At 40.7% G+C, this 18977-nt stretch overlaps 1 protein-coding gene across 2 annotated transcripts in view; it reads right to left on the minus strand.

Moving 5' to 3' along the window:
- The window catches only part of LOC131231495 (calmodulin-binding transcription activator 6), a 44631-nt gene extending 34214 nt beyond the window's left edge, over nt 1-10417 (minus strand). For both annotated transcript variants that reach the window (XM_058227716.1, XM_058227715.1), the window contains exons 1-3: nt 10176-10417; nt 7502-7627; nt 5873-5988 (exon numbers count right to left, since the gene is read on the minus strand). In XM_058227716.1, coding sequence (XP_058083699.1) covers nt 5873-5988; nt 7502-7627; nt 10176-10239 — 306 coding nt within the window. In that variant the 5' untranslated portion in view covers nt 10240-10417. The remainder of the gene's footprint in view (nt 1-5872; nt 5989-7501; nt 7628-10175) is intronic.
- Nucleotides 10418-18977: the final 8560 nt, after the last annotated feature.

Below are 18977 nucleotides of genomic sequence, written 5' to 3' on the forward strand. Positions count from 1 at the left end.
GCGAGAAAGTAATTGCTTGCAGTTATCTAACAAAATATGAAGATGCAAAACATAAACCAAAGGTCAGGTCAAAGAATGTGAATTGTTCCCCTCAACCTAAATGACAAACACAGTAGAAGAACCACAGAGATAAGGGATGCCCTTGGATCCATAAAAGTACAGCCGTATAAAGGGTGGGCCAGCCCACCATGCTATTGAGGCCCGACAGAGGGTGGGGCTCCAGCTTGATAATTGGGCGGGACTTGGGAATGAAAATTCAAGCCCAATTACTAATTGAGCTGGACTGAGGCCTGTACATGGGCCAGCATGGCCATTCGATATTTATAATGAAGAAAAAACCTACTAACCCATTTCCCGGCAAGTGGAAAAAGGTCTCCCGGAGAAAAGGGAAAGAGAAATATGTGAACAAATCGGATAGGAAATCTGCATCATATCCTACTCTCTTCGTTAAAGGGTATCCAGTAGGACGGCTCCCAATCAATATCTTAAGAATTTTTAGTCGAGCAGGAGCGGTAATGGATGTCATCATGCCCAGAGACAGGAAAAAAATGGGCAATACAGAGGATTTGCTTTGGTGAGAATGAGTTCGGAAGAAGAACATGCCAGAGCAGTTCAGATGTTGCATGGTGAGAGGTTCAGTGGAGTCCCCATGCGAGTTCAGAGAGCAAGATTCGGTCCAGAACACAATACCTCCAATGGTAAATCTATCAAATCAAAGGCTTACAAGGAAACTCAGGTAGCCCATACCCAAAAACAACCAGCTCAATCTGATGGTTTCTCGTTCAAAGACACTCTTCTTAACTCTAAAGGGCCAGAGAAGTCAAAACAGAGTCACTCCACAACTCTAAGCTATAACAATGACAAAGCTAAGCAAAAAGGGGCAAGTGAAGAAGATCCGGTTGACAAAGGGTCGAACTATGTTCTGCGCATCAGCCAAGAAAGTCTGATTCGTTCTAAAAAGGAACTGATGGACTCGGTAGTGGTGATTACTAAAGAAGGGGCCTCCATTTCACAAGTTAAGAAATGGATCGATGAATGTCGTGGCATCAAACCTGAGAAATAAAACATCAAACCTATTGGTTACAACGAGCTGTCGATGAAGATGTGTCCGGGCCTTAACCCAGACATCCTGATCATGGCAGGATCAATTCATTCAGATGGTCCGATTGCGAAAGTGCTGAGCTGGGATGAATTCTCTATGTTTGGCATGGAAGATGTATGGGTGCTGATATGGGGATTTCCGATGGAGCTTTGGTACGAGGAGTTCTTCATTTCATCGGCAGCCCTCCTAGGATCCTTCATAGAGCTGGATGCTAAGACCAAAATCGGAGAGGAGCTGGCGGTCATTGGAGCTCGGGTTAGAAGAAAAAAGGGGGATCCTATGCCGCCCCACATTCAGATCCTAGTTGACAACACGCAGATTTTTCTTCCGCTGTAAAAAGAAGCCAAAAACGATCTCATCCCTAGACGGGGTGATCTTTGGCAAACAAGGGACCCTCCTCCATCCTCTTCAGATTCAAGTGCAAAGGTGAGGGAGCATGAAGGTGCACGAAATTCGTACTCCATTGGAACTCTGAATCTCACCCCACATTTTCCACCTGCCACTCTCATGGAATGTGCAAATTAGAAGTCCCTTCGGGGGACATGCATCATACAGGCAGAAAATCAAAGATCACACCCAAATCGTCTCGTATCTCGAGACACGGGTTCGTCTATGTGTGCGATGCAGATCACGCCACATCATAGTCCTATGACGCAGATCTCCAGGGAGTCAAAGCCCCTATTCAATGGCCCTACGGTTGAAAGAAACGACAGCGTCGATCATCGCCACGTATACTCCATTCTAGCTGCGAACCCAAATCCCGGATCCGGAGCGCTTTTAAACATTTCGGATTCAGGTCCTAAGAATCCCCACGATCTTAACCTCAATATTCCTACAGCGTTTGACACGTCTCATGAACGCAGTCTAATCCCACTAGAAAGTGATCTCAACAACTACACCTCGTTTCGACCTCCTTCAGCAAGCGAACTTCACGCCTCAGAATCCCTAAAGGCGATATTGCAGTATCCCTCGCCCCTTCTAGTAAATCTGCAGGGGATGCCAATGCCAACCGGGGTTGTTAATAGGAGCAATTCCGGGCAATCTTTAGACCAAGGTGATATGGATGTTGTGATGGAAGATCCACATAACCTCTCCCTTTCCTCGGACCCATAGTTGTCAAAATCATATGATTTTCAACTCACAATTTAAGTCGAATATTAGGTAACGATTTGAATCCCTTTTTTAGATGAATCTTGAGAATCTACCATTTGAATCCTATGATCTGTGATTCAAAATCCCAATTTATGATTCAAATTATACTTGTCCTTTCATTTTTTTATTTTCATTTGGCTTCCATTTTATGTTTTCAAATTGATGAGGGCTTTATGAATACTTTATCTTATATAAGAAATTATACGATGAATCTTCTTTTCGACCTCACACTGCGGAGCTTCTCCTTATCATTTCTTACCTCTTAACTGGTCGAGACACCAAATTGATCTATGACTTATTTGGAATCTTTTTATGGATGGTTGTGAGTAGTGTTTTAAGTATCGACGATATCGGTCGATATATCTTTAATCCCACCTATGCGATACGAAACACACAAGTAGTGGGATATATCCCAATGTTCGATCCTGTGAGCATTTTTTATTTTATAGAGGAGATGGGCTGAGTTGCGGAAAATTTTTTTAAAAAATCAAAATCAAAATTTTCCAATTTCTCGCAAATCAGTTACAATCTTTGAGTCCAAACATAAAATCAAACATGTAACCTGATCTAGTGATTCTTCTTTTGCTTTTTAATGTATTGCTTGTGTTTCCACACGTCTTCTTAGATTTATAAATTATATGAATAGACTTTTGAATATACTTGCATCAATTCAGTTAAACAGCGCATAGGTTAGGACCCCATACAAAGAAAACTTACCATATGCACTTGTTTTTTGTAATGTTTTGATTTAACAATCACTGAAATTTCATTGAAAAATTCAACTAATTTCTCAATGTTTCCTCACGTTTCCAACAACAACGATACATTACGCGATACAACCAATATATCCCATGCGATAACCGATACATATCCATATCCCAAAGGTGCAATACATAACGCGATACTAATATTTTGAACATTAGTTGTAAGCATGTTGACCAACATGTATAGTGGTAGGAGTGGTTAGGGTTTGACTTCAACTTTGAGACCTATACTTTTTTCCCGATCATGTATCTTGAATTCAAAGTTTGTTTTTATTTTTGTGTGAATTTCTAGGATTTCATTATGTGATTGTAAAATCAAAAGTTTACTTGAGACTTCATATAATAATGAAAAACTTATTATTCTTGTTTTGAAGGCCTCATTAGAATTTTGCACTTCATGAGTATGAGTTAAAAACATGGCAACATATATGCTTTGTGATGAACACTATGAACTATGAAGTCATTGAGTTGGTGGAAATACTTTTTAGGCTTAAGTTTTGATGTTAATTATATAATATACTTATATGAGACTTATAAATGGAGTTTTTTTTTTTCCCTTTTGGTTTTTTTTTTTTTTTTTAAAGTCCGTGCAGTTTAGACTTTTTGGAAAATCCTTTTTGACTTCTAATAATCTCATTGTCTAGATAATTTTACTCTTTAATTTGCAATCAAGTTTTTCAACTTAAAATGACTACATCCAATCCTTTGAAGTAATGAGATCACCACGCTTAGCTTGATTTTTATTAAAATTATGTCAAACAATGTGTTGTAGTAATACGTTCCACAATAATCTATTTATGATATGCAGTGACAAAATAATATCTGACATCATCCTTTTTACATATTTTTTTGTAAAAGATGACAAAAACTCCTATGATATTACGATTTATGATGACAGTCCTCTTGTGATTTTACGATTTATGATGACAGTCCTCTTGCAATTTTACAATCCAATTCGACTTCAGAAACATTGCTTGGACTTATTAAGCTTAACCAGCTAAGCACCTGAGCACAAGATTGAGATATTAAGGCCATAATGGATTGGCCCAAGCTCCCTAAGTAACATATATAATATACCAGCCCAAGCCCAGCAGGACCTAGCCCAAACCTGGTCCATTGACAACCTGAATTGAAGTTTTTTTTTTTAAAAAAATAATGATATAAATGAAAGAAGTATATAATAGCAAATACTTTTTTTAACGGTTACCACTTTTTTTGTTTTGAGAATTAATAATTTTATTAAGGAAGACAAAAAGGCCAACAAGAGAACAAAGACCAGTAACAACAAGCTGGAACAACCAGCACCCCAAAAACTCAGGAATCCCACTCCCTGATATACAGAAAACCCTCCTTGCAACTTCAAAAATAGAACCGTCGCAGTTCCAGAAGCAGCGATTAGTCATCTCCCCAAGGGATCAACAAACAACAAGCAAACCTAGCAGCCATCTCAACCTACCTTTTGTCCCGGGCCCTCCTTCATGCCACGCAAGAAAGAGCCCCTCGATAGAACTCGGCATGACTCACGGGACCTTGAAAAGGGCTACAATGCCACCCCACGCCCCATAGTGAATGGTCAGTGGATGAAGAGATGATCCATTGATTCTGCATCTTTCAAACAAAGGAGGGAAACATATGGGAGCACCATCACTCTCTTACACAAGTTATCAATGGTAAGCACCCTATTTCTACCTGCAAGCAAAGCAAAGACAGCTACTTTGGGGGGAGCTCCCTAATGTCAAACATGACTCATGTGACAGCCACTAGCACCTGAAATAAATACAATGGGGTGCATTGGAAACAAGCAATCCCAAACTTTCCTCCAAAGTATGCGCCATTCCCAGATTACATATCAAAGTTAACTTCTCAAGTCCCCAGATATTGTATTCGTTCTTACTAGCGTGAACTTCCTGATGCAGAAAGAATGTTGCATGCATTCAAAACTAGTATTTTGTTGTGGTTATCTGGTGACTAGTTTTCATAAACTAAAAAAAAAAAAAACCCACCTACAATTAAGTCCTTTTTAGGAATGAAGATCATAAATACAAAGCCAGTGGGAAGATATATTTCGATTGGCAGTGTTCCTGGATCTCTTCCATAATGAAGTTTTCCAATGTCATCCTTATATTAGGGCTTTGTAGAGATACCAAATCAAGTACTATACCACACCAGGGTGCTATAATCATTGTAATCATAGCCAGGGCTTCATTACATCTGTCTTGTATTATCGACCCTCAGTCGTGAGGTGATGTATGGTTCACAAATTGGATGACACCCCCTGCTCACTGTAGTAGCATTACGTGGAAAAAACTAAGAAAAGAAAAGGTTGAAAATCAGCACCATTTCCACACAGCTCTCCTAGCTGAAGAGATGAAATATCTATGCTTATTATGCTGTCAAACAGTTCAGTGAGACCAGTTACAATTCCTACTCTCTTGCATAAACCATATAGGTTTCATGTGGGAAACAATTATCCACAGGCAGAATAAATGTCAGAGGCACCATATCTTCCGCAAGTTCACAACTATGATGATGAACTATAACCAAAACAATTAGTTGGAACTTGGAAAATCATTCCTTTTTTTTCTTTTTCTTTTTTCTTTTTTAAATGGATAACAAAAACTTATTAGCAAACAAAAACCAAAAAGAAGAAGAAGAAGAAGAAGGAATGGGAACAAATTCCTAAGATAAAAATTCACATGGATAACACCCTCTTTCGCCAAATAGACCCCTTCTTTCATCATGATCCCCCAACCATGCCTTCTATGAATTGATTCGAAATGCAATCCAGAAGCTTCAATTGCAAAATCAAGAAAATACAATATATGCTAAAGCTACAACAAAATGAATATCTTACTTTTAAATGTTCGTGAGCTTCTTTAACAGTCTTCCCATCCTTTTTCTTCTTCCAGTTATGGCCATCTTTCCGGAAGTTCCGCAGCATTTTACGGTCAAACAAAACAATTGTGCCACCTAACATTGAGTTAGAGAAAAGAGAAAAGAAATTTTTATGGTGTTGTGAAATAATTAAGACATAATGAAGTATGTACAACACTGCACGAGTTAACGATGAATTTACAGGATAAATGGTGTATGATGTTTGCAGATGACATAGTTTTGATTGACAAGACGGGGGAGGTGGTAAACGCAAAGCTAGAATTGTGGAGGGATGCTTTAGAATCTAAAGCTTTTAAAACCAATCAGACTAAAACATCGCAGACAAAATGCATTTTTAGTAATAATATAAGTGGAAACAAGGAATTAGTTCAGATTGCTAACCAAGAAGTACCCAAAATGACCATTTTCAATATCTTGGGCGATAATTCATGAGAGCAGAGAGATTGAGAAGGACGTTGCTCATAAAATCTGAGCTGGATGAATGAAGTGGGAATGTGCCTTTAGAGTTTATGTGATAGCGCCATACCAATCAAACAAAAGGGGAGATTTTATCGGAAAGAATGTTGGGAGTCGAGGAATAACATATTCATAGGATGAGTGTAGCTAAAATGAGGATGTTGAGATGGATGAGTGGCAAGACAACGATAGAATTAGAAATGAACACATTGGAGAGAAGGTAGGACTTAGGAGTAGCACCCATAGGTAATAAGATGAGGAGAAGTAGATTTAGATGGTTTGGCCATGTGCAACAGTGACCAAGAACTATACCAACTGGGAGAGACTTGGTTCAAGTTGAAGACTCTAAGAGGGCATTGGTGGTGGCAGTAAGATTTGCTTAACTGAGGCTATGGTCCTTGATAGAGTGGAATGGCGGAAAAGGATTTGTACAGCTGACCCAATTAGTCGGGACAAGGCTCAGATAATGATGATGATGTTCTAGAACGGTGGTCATGGGTTACGAGAATCTTAGCCTCGCTATAAGGGTAGCACATAATGCAACCATAGTCGTGCAAGTCCAAAATTCACATGCAAAAGGTAATGAAAAGGGATAAAGAAGTATCATCTACAGATCCAAAGCAAAAGAGTAAGGCTTAAGGTTGTGTTTGGAAGTTCTAGAAATTAATATTTGGAGACATTTGGTTTTTTACTAAGATTCAAGGGATAATCAAAGGTGAGATCAGCCCTCATTATAAATGGCTTTGGCATGGAAAGGAAAGTGCAGAAATCAGAGCATTGCTTTTTTCAGAGCAACCCAAAACCAAAAGTGATGCCATTTTGACTCCTACTTGAAACAAATGCAATGCAAATGGCGAGGGAGTACGCGGAATCCAAGATTACTTTTTCATATTGCTAAAAAGTGTCCTTGGATACCTCAAGAAGTACATGTTCTTACCATCCGCCTTAATTGCAAGTAATTTTATTTCGAGTAGGACTCAAACTGGAACATGGAGGGATAGGATAGCAATGTTAGAAGTTCTTTTATAGGTAAGCGGATTTCTAAGGGAAGTCAGGCCCAAATAGCTGGGAGAAGACTATGATGATGATAATGAGCACTTCTTAAGGAGAAAAAAATAGCAAGTATTTTTACTCGGTGGCAAGTCCACTGGTTTGACGTTGATGTTAAAATGGGCGTAGTTACACAATATTGCATGAATCTCATTTGGCCGGAGCCACCTTGAAGCGGCTTCCTCCTTCATTTTTACAACATCCAAATCTGCCCATGGAGCAAGAGAAAGGAATGAGCATGTAAATATAATGCATTGAAACATAAATATGTGAACGAAAACTGTCAATTGAAAAGACAGCTGGCTCAGTACCATGTAAAGACATGGCCCGAAAATCAGGTCCCTCGGCTCATACAGTGTAGCTTGTCTGACTTGAAAATCAGGCCCGTCAACTCATTAAGCAGGCCAGAAAGGAATGAAAACAGCAGGTTGTTTAATAATGTAAACGTATGGCCCACCCAATGCGTTGGCTGGGTTATTTTTGGCGAGGTCAACCGCCCCCAAATGCATAGCTTGGATGCCCAACACACATGCGAGGTTAGTACATTTGGACATGTGGAGTGTGAACACGAACATGAAAGTATAGATGCATGGTATGTGCATGCATAACATAGTGTCAAAACACCATAGCAGAGAGAGAGAGAGAGAGAGAGAGAGAGAGAGAGCAGTCAATGTTCACATGTTTAATTTGATTTCAATTCTTAAAAGACAGTCGGAATTTCTGTGAAAGAAACAGAAACAGAGAATGAAAAGTTCAATTTAACATTATTTCAACTCAAACAGAAAAAGGCTATATACACACATGTGTGTGTACATAAATAAGATCAAAAAACAAAACTTCAATTGAAAATTGAAATAGTCAAATTTTCTATGAAATAGTGCACCTAGTTAATTAAATACTAACCTTATACCATACCCCCCTTTTTTTGTTGAAAGGTCTAACCTAATATCGTACCTTGTTTCTCTCAAATCCTTCCTTTCCAAGTAATCCCTATATCAATCAATCCCTCCCCCATTAAATTTTCCCACCTTCCATTCATTCAATTGATTCTATCCTTCACTCACCGTCAGAATTTATTTTTATTTTTATTTTACTTTGTTGTGAAGAAAACAAGTTTAGTTGTCCCCTTTTTTTAATCTTTTGAAATATGCAGAGTTCTAAAAATTGAAGAAATTATATGAATTTTATTTTTCCATGAATATGGAGTTCAAAAAGCTCATGCTAGGGCATTCCCTGTAAGTGAAACACTGCATCAGAACCCGCGGGCAGTGATAAATGTGCAAGGGTTGGCTAGGCTGTTAGAGTGGAATGGTGGAACATCATTCATTTAGCTGAACCCAATTAATTGCGATGAGGTTATGACGATGATGGTGATGGTGATGGTGATGGTGGTGATGGAGTTTAAACTAGAATTTTGCTAACTATGATGTACACGCCTACATCCTAAGTGTGTTCATGAGCAGCATTTTTTTTGACAATCAAGAGATCAGAGGCCCAACAACAACTTTGGAGTAGCAGTCATCTTTTAAAAACTATCTCAACACATTTTAAAACTTGAAAACCTGAGTCAAGAGTTTGTCAAATCGAGTCAAGTTGTGCAATTTGGTAGAGTTTTCTCACATCTAGAACACCCATACTCAGTAATATTTAATATTTAGATGTATAGATATTATAGTATTGGCATGTCGAGGTCGAGATTTTACGAGTCTTATCAAACTTCTCACAAATTTCTGAGTTTTCTTGAGTCGAGTTAACTGAGTCAAACAAGTCTGAATTGAATTGAGTTTTCCACGAGTCCTGTACCTAGTCGATTCAGGTGTTTGGTTTTTTTTTTTTTTTGGGAAGTTTACAAACATAGCAAGAAACTCATCTAAGTGGACTCTACTTAACTGGATCTCAATTTAACTTGATGAGAAGCTTGTCTTCCAAAAGAACTTGCAAGACTTGTCGAGTCGAGTCAAGTCAAACTCAAAACCCAACTGAGTTGATCAAATCGAGTTTCCGGTCAAGCCTTCACATTTCTTGTATTAACATATGCATTTTATAATACATTTTTATGTCTTTAAATAATGTTGAGTTTCAAGGCAATTCAAATATCCAGCTGTGTCTACGAGTCAACTCAACCCAAAGAACTTCCCAGAGGAGCCAAATTCGCTGGTTTTCAAACACCCAAAAACCCATACAACCCAAGATTCTAAAAACCACCTAGATTTAAATAATCCTACGACCCAAAAACCCCCTAACCACTTCAAAACCCCTCATACAAAATTCTTGAATTTCAACCCCTGATGTTTCACACAAATTTCAACTATTCTCCCTAAAACAAGCAAAGCATAATCATAATCTCTCTCATTCCTCATACGCAACATCTCAATACAATTCTCTCCCTTTCTTTCAAAATAAACCCCTCTTAGCGTCTTCTAATTACAATTAAACCCCCAACTCCCAACTCTCCAACAATCCAAACCCATAAACCCATGAAACTAAAATCTCTCAAAATAGCATTCCAAATAAAACCCAATTCAAACTAAAAACCAAAACAGGAGAGAGAGAGAGAGAGAGAGAGAGAGACAGACACACACACACATTAAAAATAAACCCCTATAAACTAATCTAATTACAATTAAAACCCCAATGAAAAAAAAATTAAAAGTGACAAACCCAAGAAACAAAATCACTAAAAATCGCATTTCATATAAAACATTACCCAAACTGAAATGAAAAAAGAAAAAGAAAAAAAAATCAGCTTTACTTACCTTCCATGGTATGGAATCCATGAATCTCAGTCCCCGTAAGGGGCCTGGAAACGCTGCTTTCCATGGCGGAAAATCCTTTCTCCGTTGCAGTAGAATATCGGGAAAAAAAAAAAAAAACTCCAGAAAAGGAAGAATCCAAACTTAAAATATCATGAAATCAAAAACGTATTACGAGAAATCGCGTGGAAAACCGACCATTAAAAGTTGCAGAGTAGAGCACTGCGATTGATTTCAGAATTCCCAGTGAAAATGAATAAACAAGAGAAGGCGTCAAGTCCAACGGGTTGGACCAAATGTTTCGGTTCACCTCTTAAATATCTCCCACCTTATTAAGTCAATACAAAATCTAAACCTTCAAACAGGTTGGCCCCACAAGATCCATAGTAAAGCAAACAATATCTAGCCATTGATAAGTACCAAAATATAATTTCGGGCCAATCAATAAGTAGATGTGGATAAATTTTCTTAAGTTGATATTTATGCTTATATAAATCTATTTAATAGGTTAGATATTGTACAAATTCAAAATTTGGAAATTAATCTCTCGATGGACCCTAATTTTGGTCCAACCGGTTGGACTTAAGACCCTCTCGACAAAAAAGCAGGTCAGGGAAGGTTTCAAGTCCAATCGGTTGTACATAATTAACGGTTCACCCAGAAAATAACCTTTAATTTATATTTTTTTTATAAAATCACAGCCTTCCAATATGTTTTCCTCGACATTAGGACCAATCATTGGAAATATCGGTACCATCCACTCATTAGATGATCTGTAAGATAAAAACATCTTTTAACCACTGAAAAATAACAAATCATAAATGTGTAAACTTGGTGATAGATGTAACTTATTTTTCATTATATATTAATAATAATATAGAACCTATTGGACGGTTTGGATGATGCACAAACATAAAATATTATAAGTCATTTGGTGGGTGGACCGAATATTGTAGTCCAACTCATAATTATAAATAAGGGAAATAATCCCGTGCTAGCAGAGGACTATAAGTTATAGTGATCCTCGTTACACCAGTTCATTTGGACTGTGTATTCGATCGATCTTAACCGTCCATTATTTCCATAAAAATATTCGTAATCTTTATTATCAAAATCGTACTAGTCAAATAATCTAATCCATCCTTTATTTAGTATTTTTTATACGGACATCAATTTTTTAAGATATGGATGGGATGGATACAAATGGCTAACGAAAGTGACTTCTGAGAATCGGAAGAAATCCATGATATGACCTAACAGATAAATGGATAAAATTGTTGATTTTACATTTTTCGTGTAAATGGTCTTAACCGTCCATATTAAAGACCAATGATCAAATGGTTTATATACGTCAGATCGACATGATGTTTTGCATGGGAGCTTATGACATGTGTGCTGAACTTAATGAACGGTATAGAATAATGGATTGGACTGTCTAACTGTCCAATGCAACTAGCTACGAGAGCAGTGGAGCATCAAGCTCTAAATAATAAATGATACTGGCGGTCCAGCACCAGCGGAAGCTACGCTTCGTAAAATATTACCAACTTACGAACGGTTCGGTAAAATGCTGACCCGAGTCCCTATACTACACTGTTTTTCCAGCGCAAAACACCAAAGCTCGTGGGGCCCACCATGTTTGTATACGTAGAATCCAATCCATCAGCAGGATTGTATACGCAGAATCCACTAAGTCAATCAGATTTTATTCTCAATTCAAGGGTCCTCCGCAAAAAATAAAAAATAAAAAATTGAGAGATACGCGTCTTAGGTGGGCCACACCAAGGGAAATCGGATGGATCGCGTACTGAGTTAAAAGCGAAATGAGTAAACGCTGCCAGCCCACCATAAATGTATGTGGTTTATCCACACCGTCCATTCATTTTTCCAGCTCATTTTGGAGGTGGAGCTCAAAATTGTAGTATATCTAAAGTTCAAGTAGAACACACCACGACAGATAATGGGAATAATGATTCCAATAGTTGAAACCCTTCTAAGACCCACAGTGGTGTTTATTTGCCATCCAACATATTCATATGATCACATGGACACAAATGAAGGGAAAACACAAATATCAGCTTGACCCAAGACTTCTTATCACCAAGATTTTTTCTGAATGGTACGTAGAATTTTAATTTACAACATTTTTTGTGGTGTGATCCACTTGAGCTTTGTATATGTTTTAATTATTATCTCAAGCTCTAAAATTATCTTATAAAATAATAAACAGAATAAATAAAATACATAAAACTCAATGGGCCCTTAGAGTTTAGTTAGTACACTTAGTCAATGAGTTTCAGTGGCCAATTCCCTTTCACCCATAGGGAATAATGCAGATGAAGTCAACATTAGATTTATCATTTATGCAGGAGAGTAGTCTGTATCTTTCATCACACCCATTAATCATATGTGTAACTCACAAGGATGAAGTGAAAATATAGTAATTAATACAAACATTCATTAAGCCGCCATGTACAAACATATTAAAGATTTTAAAAGCATTTTTACACTGTTTCCAATAGTGTGGCCCATCATAAAAAAAAAAAATTTAGGAGTTGATTTTTGTATTGTATATGTATAATTCAAATAATGATCCTAATCTTATAAACAATAGATAGTTATCTACACTATACTTGTTGTACCAAGTGCCTAGAATTTCCAATCAACATAGGTCTAACACATTGTGTATGTAAAATCCACTCCATCAGTTCCTATCCTACCCTAAAGGCAAAAATCAGATAGGTCTACACGGCAGATGGGCCACACCACATGGAACAATGAAATGGGATGACAATTATTAGTTTGTGTATTATGCTACCATGGTGTGTATTTTTCATCATGGTCTATTTTTCTTCAAAATCATTAATTTGATGGAACTCATCTGATGAAAAGAAATACAAAAATCAGATTGATACAAAATTCAAATAATACTTCACTGGATAGGCGAAGTGGATTTTACTTATACAACACTTGTAGCCTTGCTAATTTTACTTTTTTTTTTGTTTACGAGTATTGTCTCCCAATAACCGTTCTTGGCCGGAGGGCAGAATCTTCACAACACTGGCCTTAGTGGGATGTGGATTGTCCAGTGATTTGATGTTGCGTCCTATTATGTTCTGTTGGCAGGATTTTATTGGGTCATGTGCCATGGTCAAAAATGCAATTGGTTATTGGGTCATGTGCCATGGTAAAAAATGCAATTGATTACGTACTTGATTGAATAATTTTTCAATTTGCTTCACGTATCATCAATCAAATTTCATCCATCCACCTAATATTACCGCGGTGATTTCACCAGGCAACTAACTTATAGCTTTACATGGAAAAACATGCATGGGTCCACCATGCTGTCTTTGTTGGAAACGGATTGGCTACTCCTGCCACCAGCCCCGTGGCTGGTGTTCGGTGCTCTGTGGGTCACACCATGATGTATGTGTTTCATCCAATCCGTTCATCCATTTGTACAGATCATTTTAGAGCTCTATCTCAAAAATTAAAGGGATATAAACCTCAGGTGGAGCACACCAAAGGAAAATAAATAGTGATTGGATATCCACCATTTAAATGCTCCTAAGACCCACTGTACTATTTATTTGACATCCAATATGTTGATTAGGTTATATAGGCCCAGATGAAGGGAAAAAACAAATATTAGCTTGATCCAAAACTTTTATGGCCCCTAAAAAGTTTTTAATGGTCAACATTCATTCAAAACTTTTTTCTATAATGTGGTCCACTTGAGATTGGGATATGCCTCATTTTTGGTCTCATACCAAAAAATGATCTAGAAAAATATATGGATGGCATGGATGAAACACATACATCATGGGTGGGGCCCACAGAGCTCCGACCCCCAGCCAATGGCTGGTGGCAGGGGGAGTAGCCAATCCGTTTCCATCTTTGTTGCATTAACTGTATTGGAATTTCAATGACCCCTTGGTACTGGGAATTGCAGAAAAAGGTTTGTGGGCCCACTATGATGTATGTGTTTTATATATTTTGTCCATCAATTTTTTAGATCATTTTAGGATATGAGCTAGATCCAAATCTCAGGTGGACCACACCATAAGATGCAGTAGTGATTGAATGCCTACCATTAAAATCTTTTCGAGGATCCAGAAGTTTTGGGTCATGTTGATATTTGTGTTCCTAGTCAACAAGTTAGGTGGCAAATAAACAATACAATTGACCCTGGGAACTTTTCAATGGCTTGGGGTCAATCACCGTTGTTTCTTGTGATGCAGTCTGTTATGGGTAGATCTGAGCCCATTACAGTCCCGAGGACTGGCATCGTTCTAGTCCGGTCGGATCCGCAAGAATATCCAGAACAGCGAACATTATTGAAGAGGAAGACCTTCGGAATGTTTAGCAGATAAGTGAAAACTAGTCACACTCCACTCGGTCTGGAACTCGGTTCGAATTCATGACAGGAGACGATCTAAGAAAGAGAACTCCACGTCAAGCCCGAGCGGACCCTTAGACGACGACCTTAAGCCGAGTAAGGTGAGATTCAACCAATGAGCGATGACCTAAACTAAGGCCCCATTCTCGTCCTCGTCCTCATCTTCATTCGAAGAGGGATGTCCGAGTCGAGTGCTCGTCCTCAGATGTCTAAGCTGAGGGCTCGACCTCATCCTCATCTTCCTCTGAAGAAAGATGTTCGAGCCGAGGGCTCGTCCTCATCCTTATTTTTCTATAAATGTCCCAAACGGAGGTCAGGGCGAAATGTGAGTGCATTATGCGCTAAACCTGGAAACTACTATAAGCGGACGTGACCGGTTACTTCGCCCGCAAATGCGAATGACACAATACATGATCTTTGGATCACGTACAATATCTCCACGATCCGAAAATCCTCCTGATTGAACGAATCGTGTCGAGATTAACGGACCCAGACCATCCTACAATCAGGTATAAATATGATGAGACTCCACCGCTACAGGTATGCAACATCTTGCACTCTCCCTTGGCTCCTCAACTTAGACCTAGATTCCATTGACCTGACTTAGGCATCGGAGGGTCCCCCCGGCTTAGCCAGGGTCTCCTTTCCTTGTTAGTGTGCAGGCTCGAGACGTTAAAGCGGGTCGAACCTCGAGAGTTGAAGTGGAGAGTCGCCCAGATTTTGTCCTCAACATTTTTAGCGCCGTATGTGGGAATCTGATATAAAAGGTCAGGTTCATATTCTCGAGCATAATGGCTAGAAGAAAGAAGAAAGCAATAGCCGCGGAACCAGCGTCAAATAAGCAGACTCGCTCCTCCTCACTACTTCATGTCGAATCAGCCTCGGGGCCTTCCCAGCGTTCTCACAATCGGGCAAGCAAGTATCGAGCCATGCAAAACGAGATACAGGCCTTGCGTAACGAAGTAAATTGGATGAAGCAACAATAGGAGCCACAACCATGCCCGACTCAGGAAAACCATGTTCCCGAGCCAATCGGTCTTGTCATGGAAGCTCACTCCGCGCCGAGGAGTATGAGGCTCGAGGTGCCTCAACACCCCCAGATACCGGTTTCGAGTCAGAATCCTCCTCCGACCTAGATCCGAGTCTCGGCTTGGAACACAGCCACCTAAGCTCCGACCAATGCTTCGGTCACTTCGGCCCTAGCACCAACGGATCTCCGACATCGGCTAGAACAGAGGAGGGGAAGGAGGACTCCAGAAATAGAAAACACCCAAGAAATCATAGTGAAAAATAAGGACCCTTGGAAGAAACGGTTCACTGAGCTCAACGACAAGTTCCTAGCTTTGGAAAAGAAACAACAGCCGACGACAGTTCCCACCGTTGTTCAAGCAACGATGGAAGAGATCGAGCCTCCCTTCACCTCAGAAATCATGAACGAAGTGATGCCTTAGAGGTTCCGAATACCTTCCGTCATCTAATACTCTGGGTCCGAAAACCCGTCCAAGCATGTGAAAGTCTATCGTTCATTGATGCAGATCTAAACGGTAACTGATGTCATGATGTGCCGAGGGTTCTCGATCACGCTCACAGGCTCCGCTCGGAGTTGGTATCAACAGCTCAAGCTAAATTCTATTAGTTCCTTCACAGAGTCGAGTCGGCTATTCCTTACCCAATTTATAAGTAGTAAGAGAAGTCGAAAGCCCAACACTCACCTATTTGATGTCAAGCAAGAACCGAAGGAATCGTTGAAAGATTACATCACTCGCTTCAATGAGGAAGCGCTGTTAATAGAAAATTATGACAACGTGTTCAACGGCCTAAAAAGAAGGAAAATTCACCTTCTCCATTGGAAAGAACCTGCCAAAGACGTTAGCGGAACTCATCGCCAGAGCTCAGAAATACACTAACGCCGAAGAATTCTCCAATACTCATAAAAATGTCCAAGTGGCAGAGCTAAATGGTAAAGGGAAGAGGCCTAGGAACGAGGAATCTCAACCATCCAACAAAGGGCCTGATGATCACGCCCCTCGCGATCGTCACCCGAGTAGAAGGCTGGAGGAAAAGTTCCGCTCCTACACCCCCTTAACACATTCACCGAGCAGATTCTATTAGACATCCGAGGAGAAAATCTGCTGAATTGGCACGTTTGTATGAGGGCTGACCCGAATCATCAAGACAAGCGTAAGTATTGTTGTTTTCACTAAGATCACGACCATAACACGGCTGACTGTGTAGATCTTAAAAAATAAAATTCATACATAAAAAAGGGTTTCAAGTCAATTACGAAAAAAATATTGAAGACTATACGGTCAGAAGAGCTTGGGAGTCAGGGGTTTGATCCGGGCGGACATCTTTAGCGGGTATCTCTCCGGTGTCTTCGGACAACAAAGGTTTGAGGTTGAGGTCCGGATACAAATCCTGGACCGCCTTAATATAAGCATCGAAGCTACAGTTTTAGAACTTGGTGGCTTCGGCGTCTCTTTCCTTTGAAGCCTTGAAGGCGTCTACCGCAGCGGCCACTGCCCTAGCCAGGGATGCCTCGTCTTCGGCTTGCTGAGCTTCCATTGGTTAGGAGACGGCTCGTTTCCCTTCTTCTACCGCTTTGGCTCTAGTCCGCTCCAAGACTTTGCCCAGTCGGGTAATGTCCTTGGCCAACAAATCCACATGAGCCCTAGATCGCGTCAGCTCAGCCACCGCTGCATCGCATCAGGCCTCGAGATCATTGACGACCCCCTGCAGCTGGAGCTCTTTAGCCTTCTCGTTCTCAAGCTGCCGGCGCAGCTCGCCCTGCTCAAGTCGAAGAAAAACGGCTTCATCCCTCAATATCCCTGTTTCAGCCTTGAGAGTTTCCACCTCGGCGTCGATCTTCCGACGCTCCTGCACTCTTTCCCAAGCCAAGAGGAGTCTCGGAACGGACTGAATGAAGACAGGAGAATGAGAATAAATCCAAAAAAATGGAAGTTAAGAAATACACAAGAAGACAGGAAATACCTTGTAGAAGATAGCGGCCAGGTCATTCAGAAAAGAATCATCCGACTTGGTGAGAAGGAGGAGATCTCCTCCTCTGAGGCGTGTTTGGATGCCCAGTGAGCCAGGCAGGACATGTGTTAGCCTGGCTCGAACCTCCCTCCGCTCGTCCCTACATGGGTTGAGCCTGTAACCTCAATGGCCCCAGTTCTGCAACCAGCCTCGGCCTCAAGATCATTCCCGACGTCAGGAGGAGAAAGCAAGTCATCGGCCATCCGAATGACCTGCTCCCGTTTGGAGAAAGATGGCACAGTAATGCAGGGTCCGGGGACTGCTGGAGGAGCCTCCACAATAGGGGGAACGGCGGTGGGCGGGAGGGAAGGAGTTATGATTGCTGGAGTCGGAACAATAATTGCTGAGACCCGGGTCTCGACGGGCATCACAGGGGAGGGGCCCTCCTCGCGAGGAACGGCCTGCTTCCTCCGAGTGGTGGTCTTCGTCCGGGACTCGGCCCTCAACATTTTTTCTACGTCGGGGCGGCTTTCCTCTTCTGAGATCCAAATGCCTCGGTCATGCCTGTGTAGAGAATAACAACTCAGCAACTGAATGAATAAGTTTAATCTCTCCCAAGGAAACGAAAGAGGGCTTACTGAAAGATGTTGGGAGAGGTTGGACTTGCAAAGCCCGGGTCAATGAAGGTTGGCGGCTGCGATCAAGTCCGACCAGGAGCGAAGCTCTCCCGATCACGCTCTAGCCTTAATAATGCGGTTCTTCTGGTCCTAGTCGAGGAGTGGCGTGCCCCTCGAAAAATCTACAAGGATAAAGAGAGCTTAATCCGACTGAAGTAAAATAAAAAAGAGGAAAAAGTAAATGGGAGAAAATACTTAAAGTCTGACCTGGTTTTGAAAATCGAGTGGGGACCGGAGTTGTCAGAGTCTCAAGCTTCGTCGCTGGCGCCTCCCATTCGGCCGCAGCCCAGAACCACTTGTTCTTCAAGTCCATGTTGGAAGACGGAAGATTCATCACCAGCCCCGACCCTTTGCTGCCTCGGGTAGCGAAATAGTACCATAGTTCTTGGCTGTCGTGCTTGACCAGGTACAGGCTTATCAACTCCTCTGGTGTCAGTTCCGGATTCCCGACTTGGCGCCAGATGATAAAGGAAAAAATTAACACCCTCCAGGCGTTAGGGATGAATTGCCCGAGAGAAAGTCCTAGGTAGGCTGTTATGGCTCGGACGAAATGATGCAAAGGGAGACGGAGGCCACATTGCAGCGCACAAAGAAAAATGACCACTTCTCCCTCAGCAGGCGCACCAGCGGTGTTGAGGGGTTCTGGGGCCCTTATCCGAACGGAATCTGGGATCTGAAACTCCGAACGGATCCACCCCATTTGAAACTCCGATAGCACGGAGCCCCCTGGGACTACCTCCAAGGCCC

This window comes from Magnolia sinica, chromosome 17 (assembly GCF_029962835.1).
Source record: "Magnolia sinica isolate HGM2019 chromosome 17, MsV1, whole genome shotgun sequence".
NCBI lineage: Eukaryota > Viridiplantae > Streptophyta > Magnoliopsida > Magnoliales > Magnoliaceae > Magnolia > Magnolia sinica.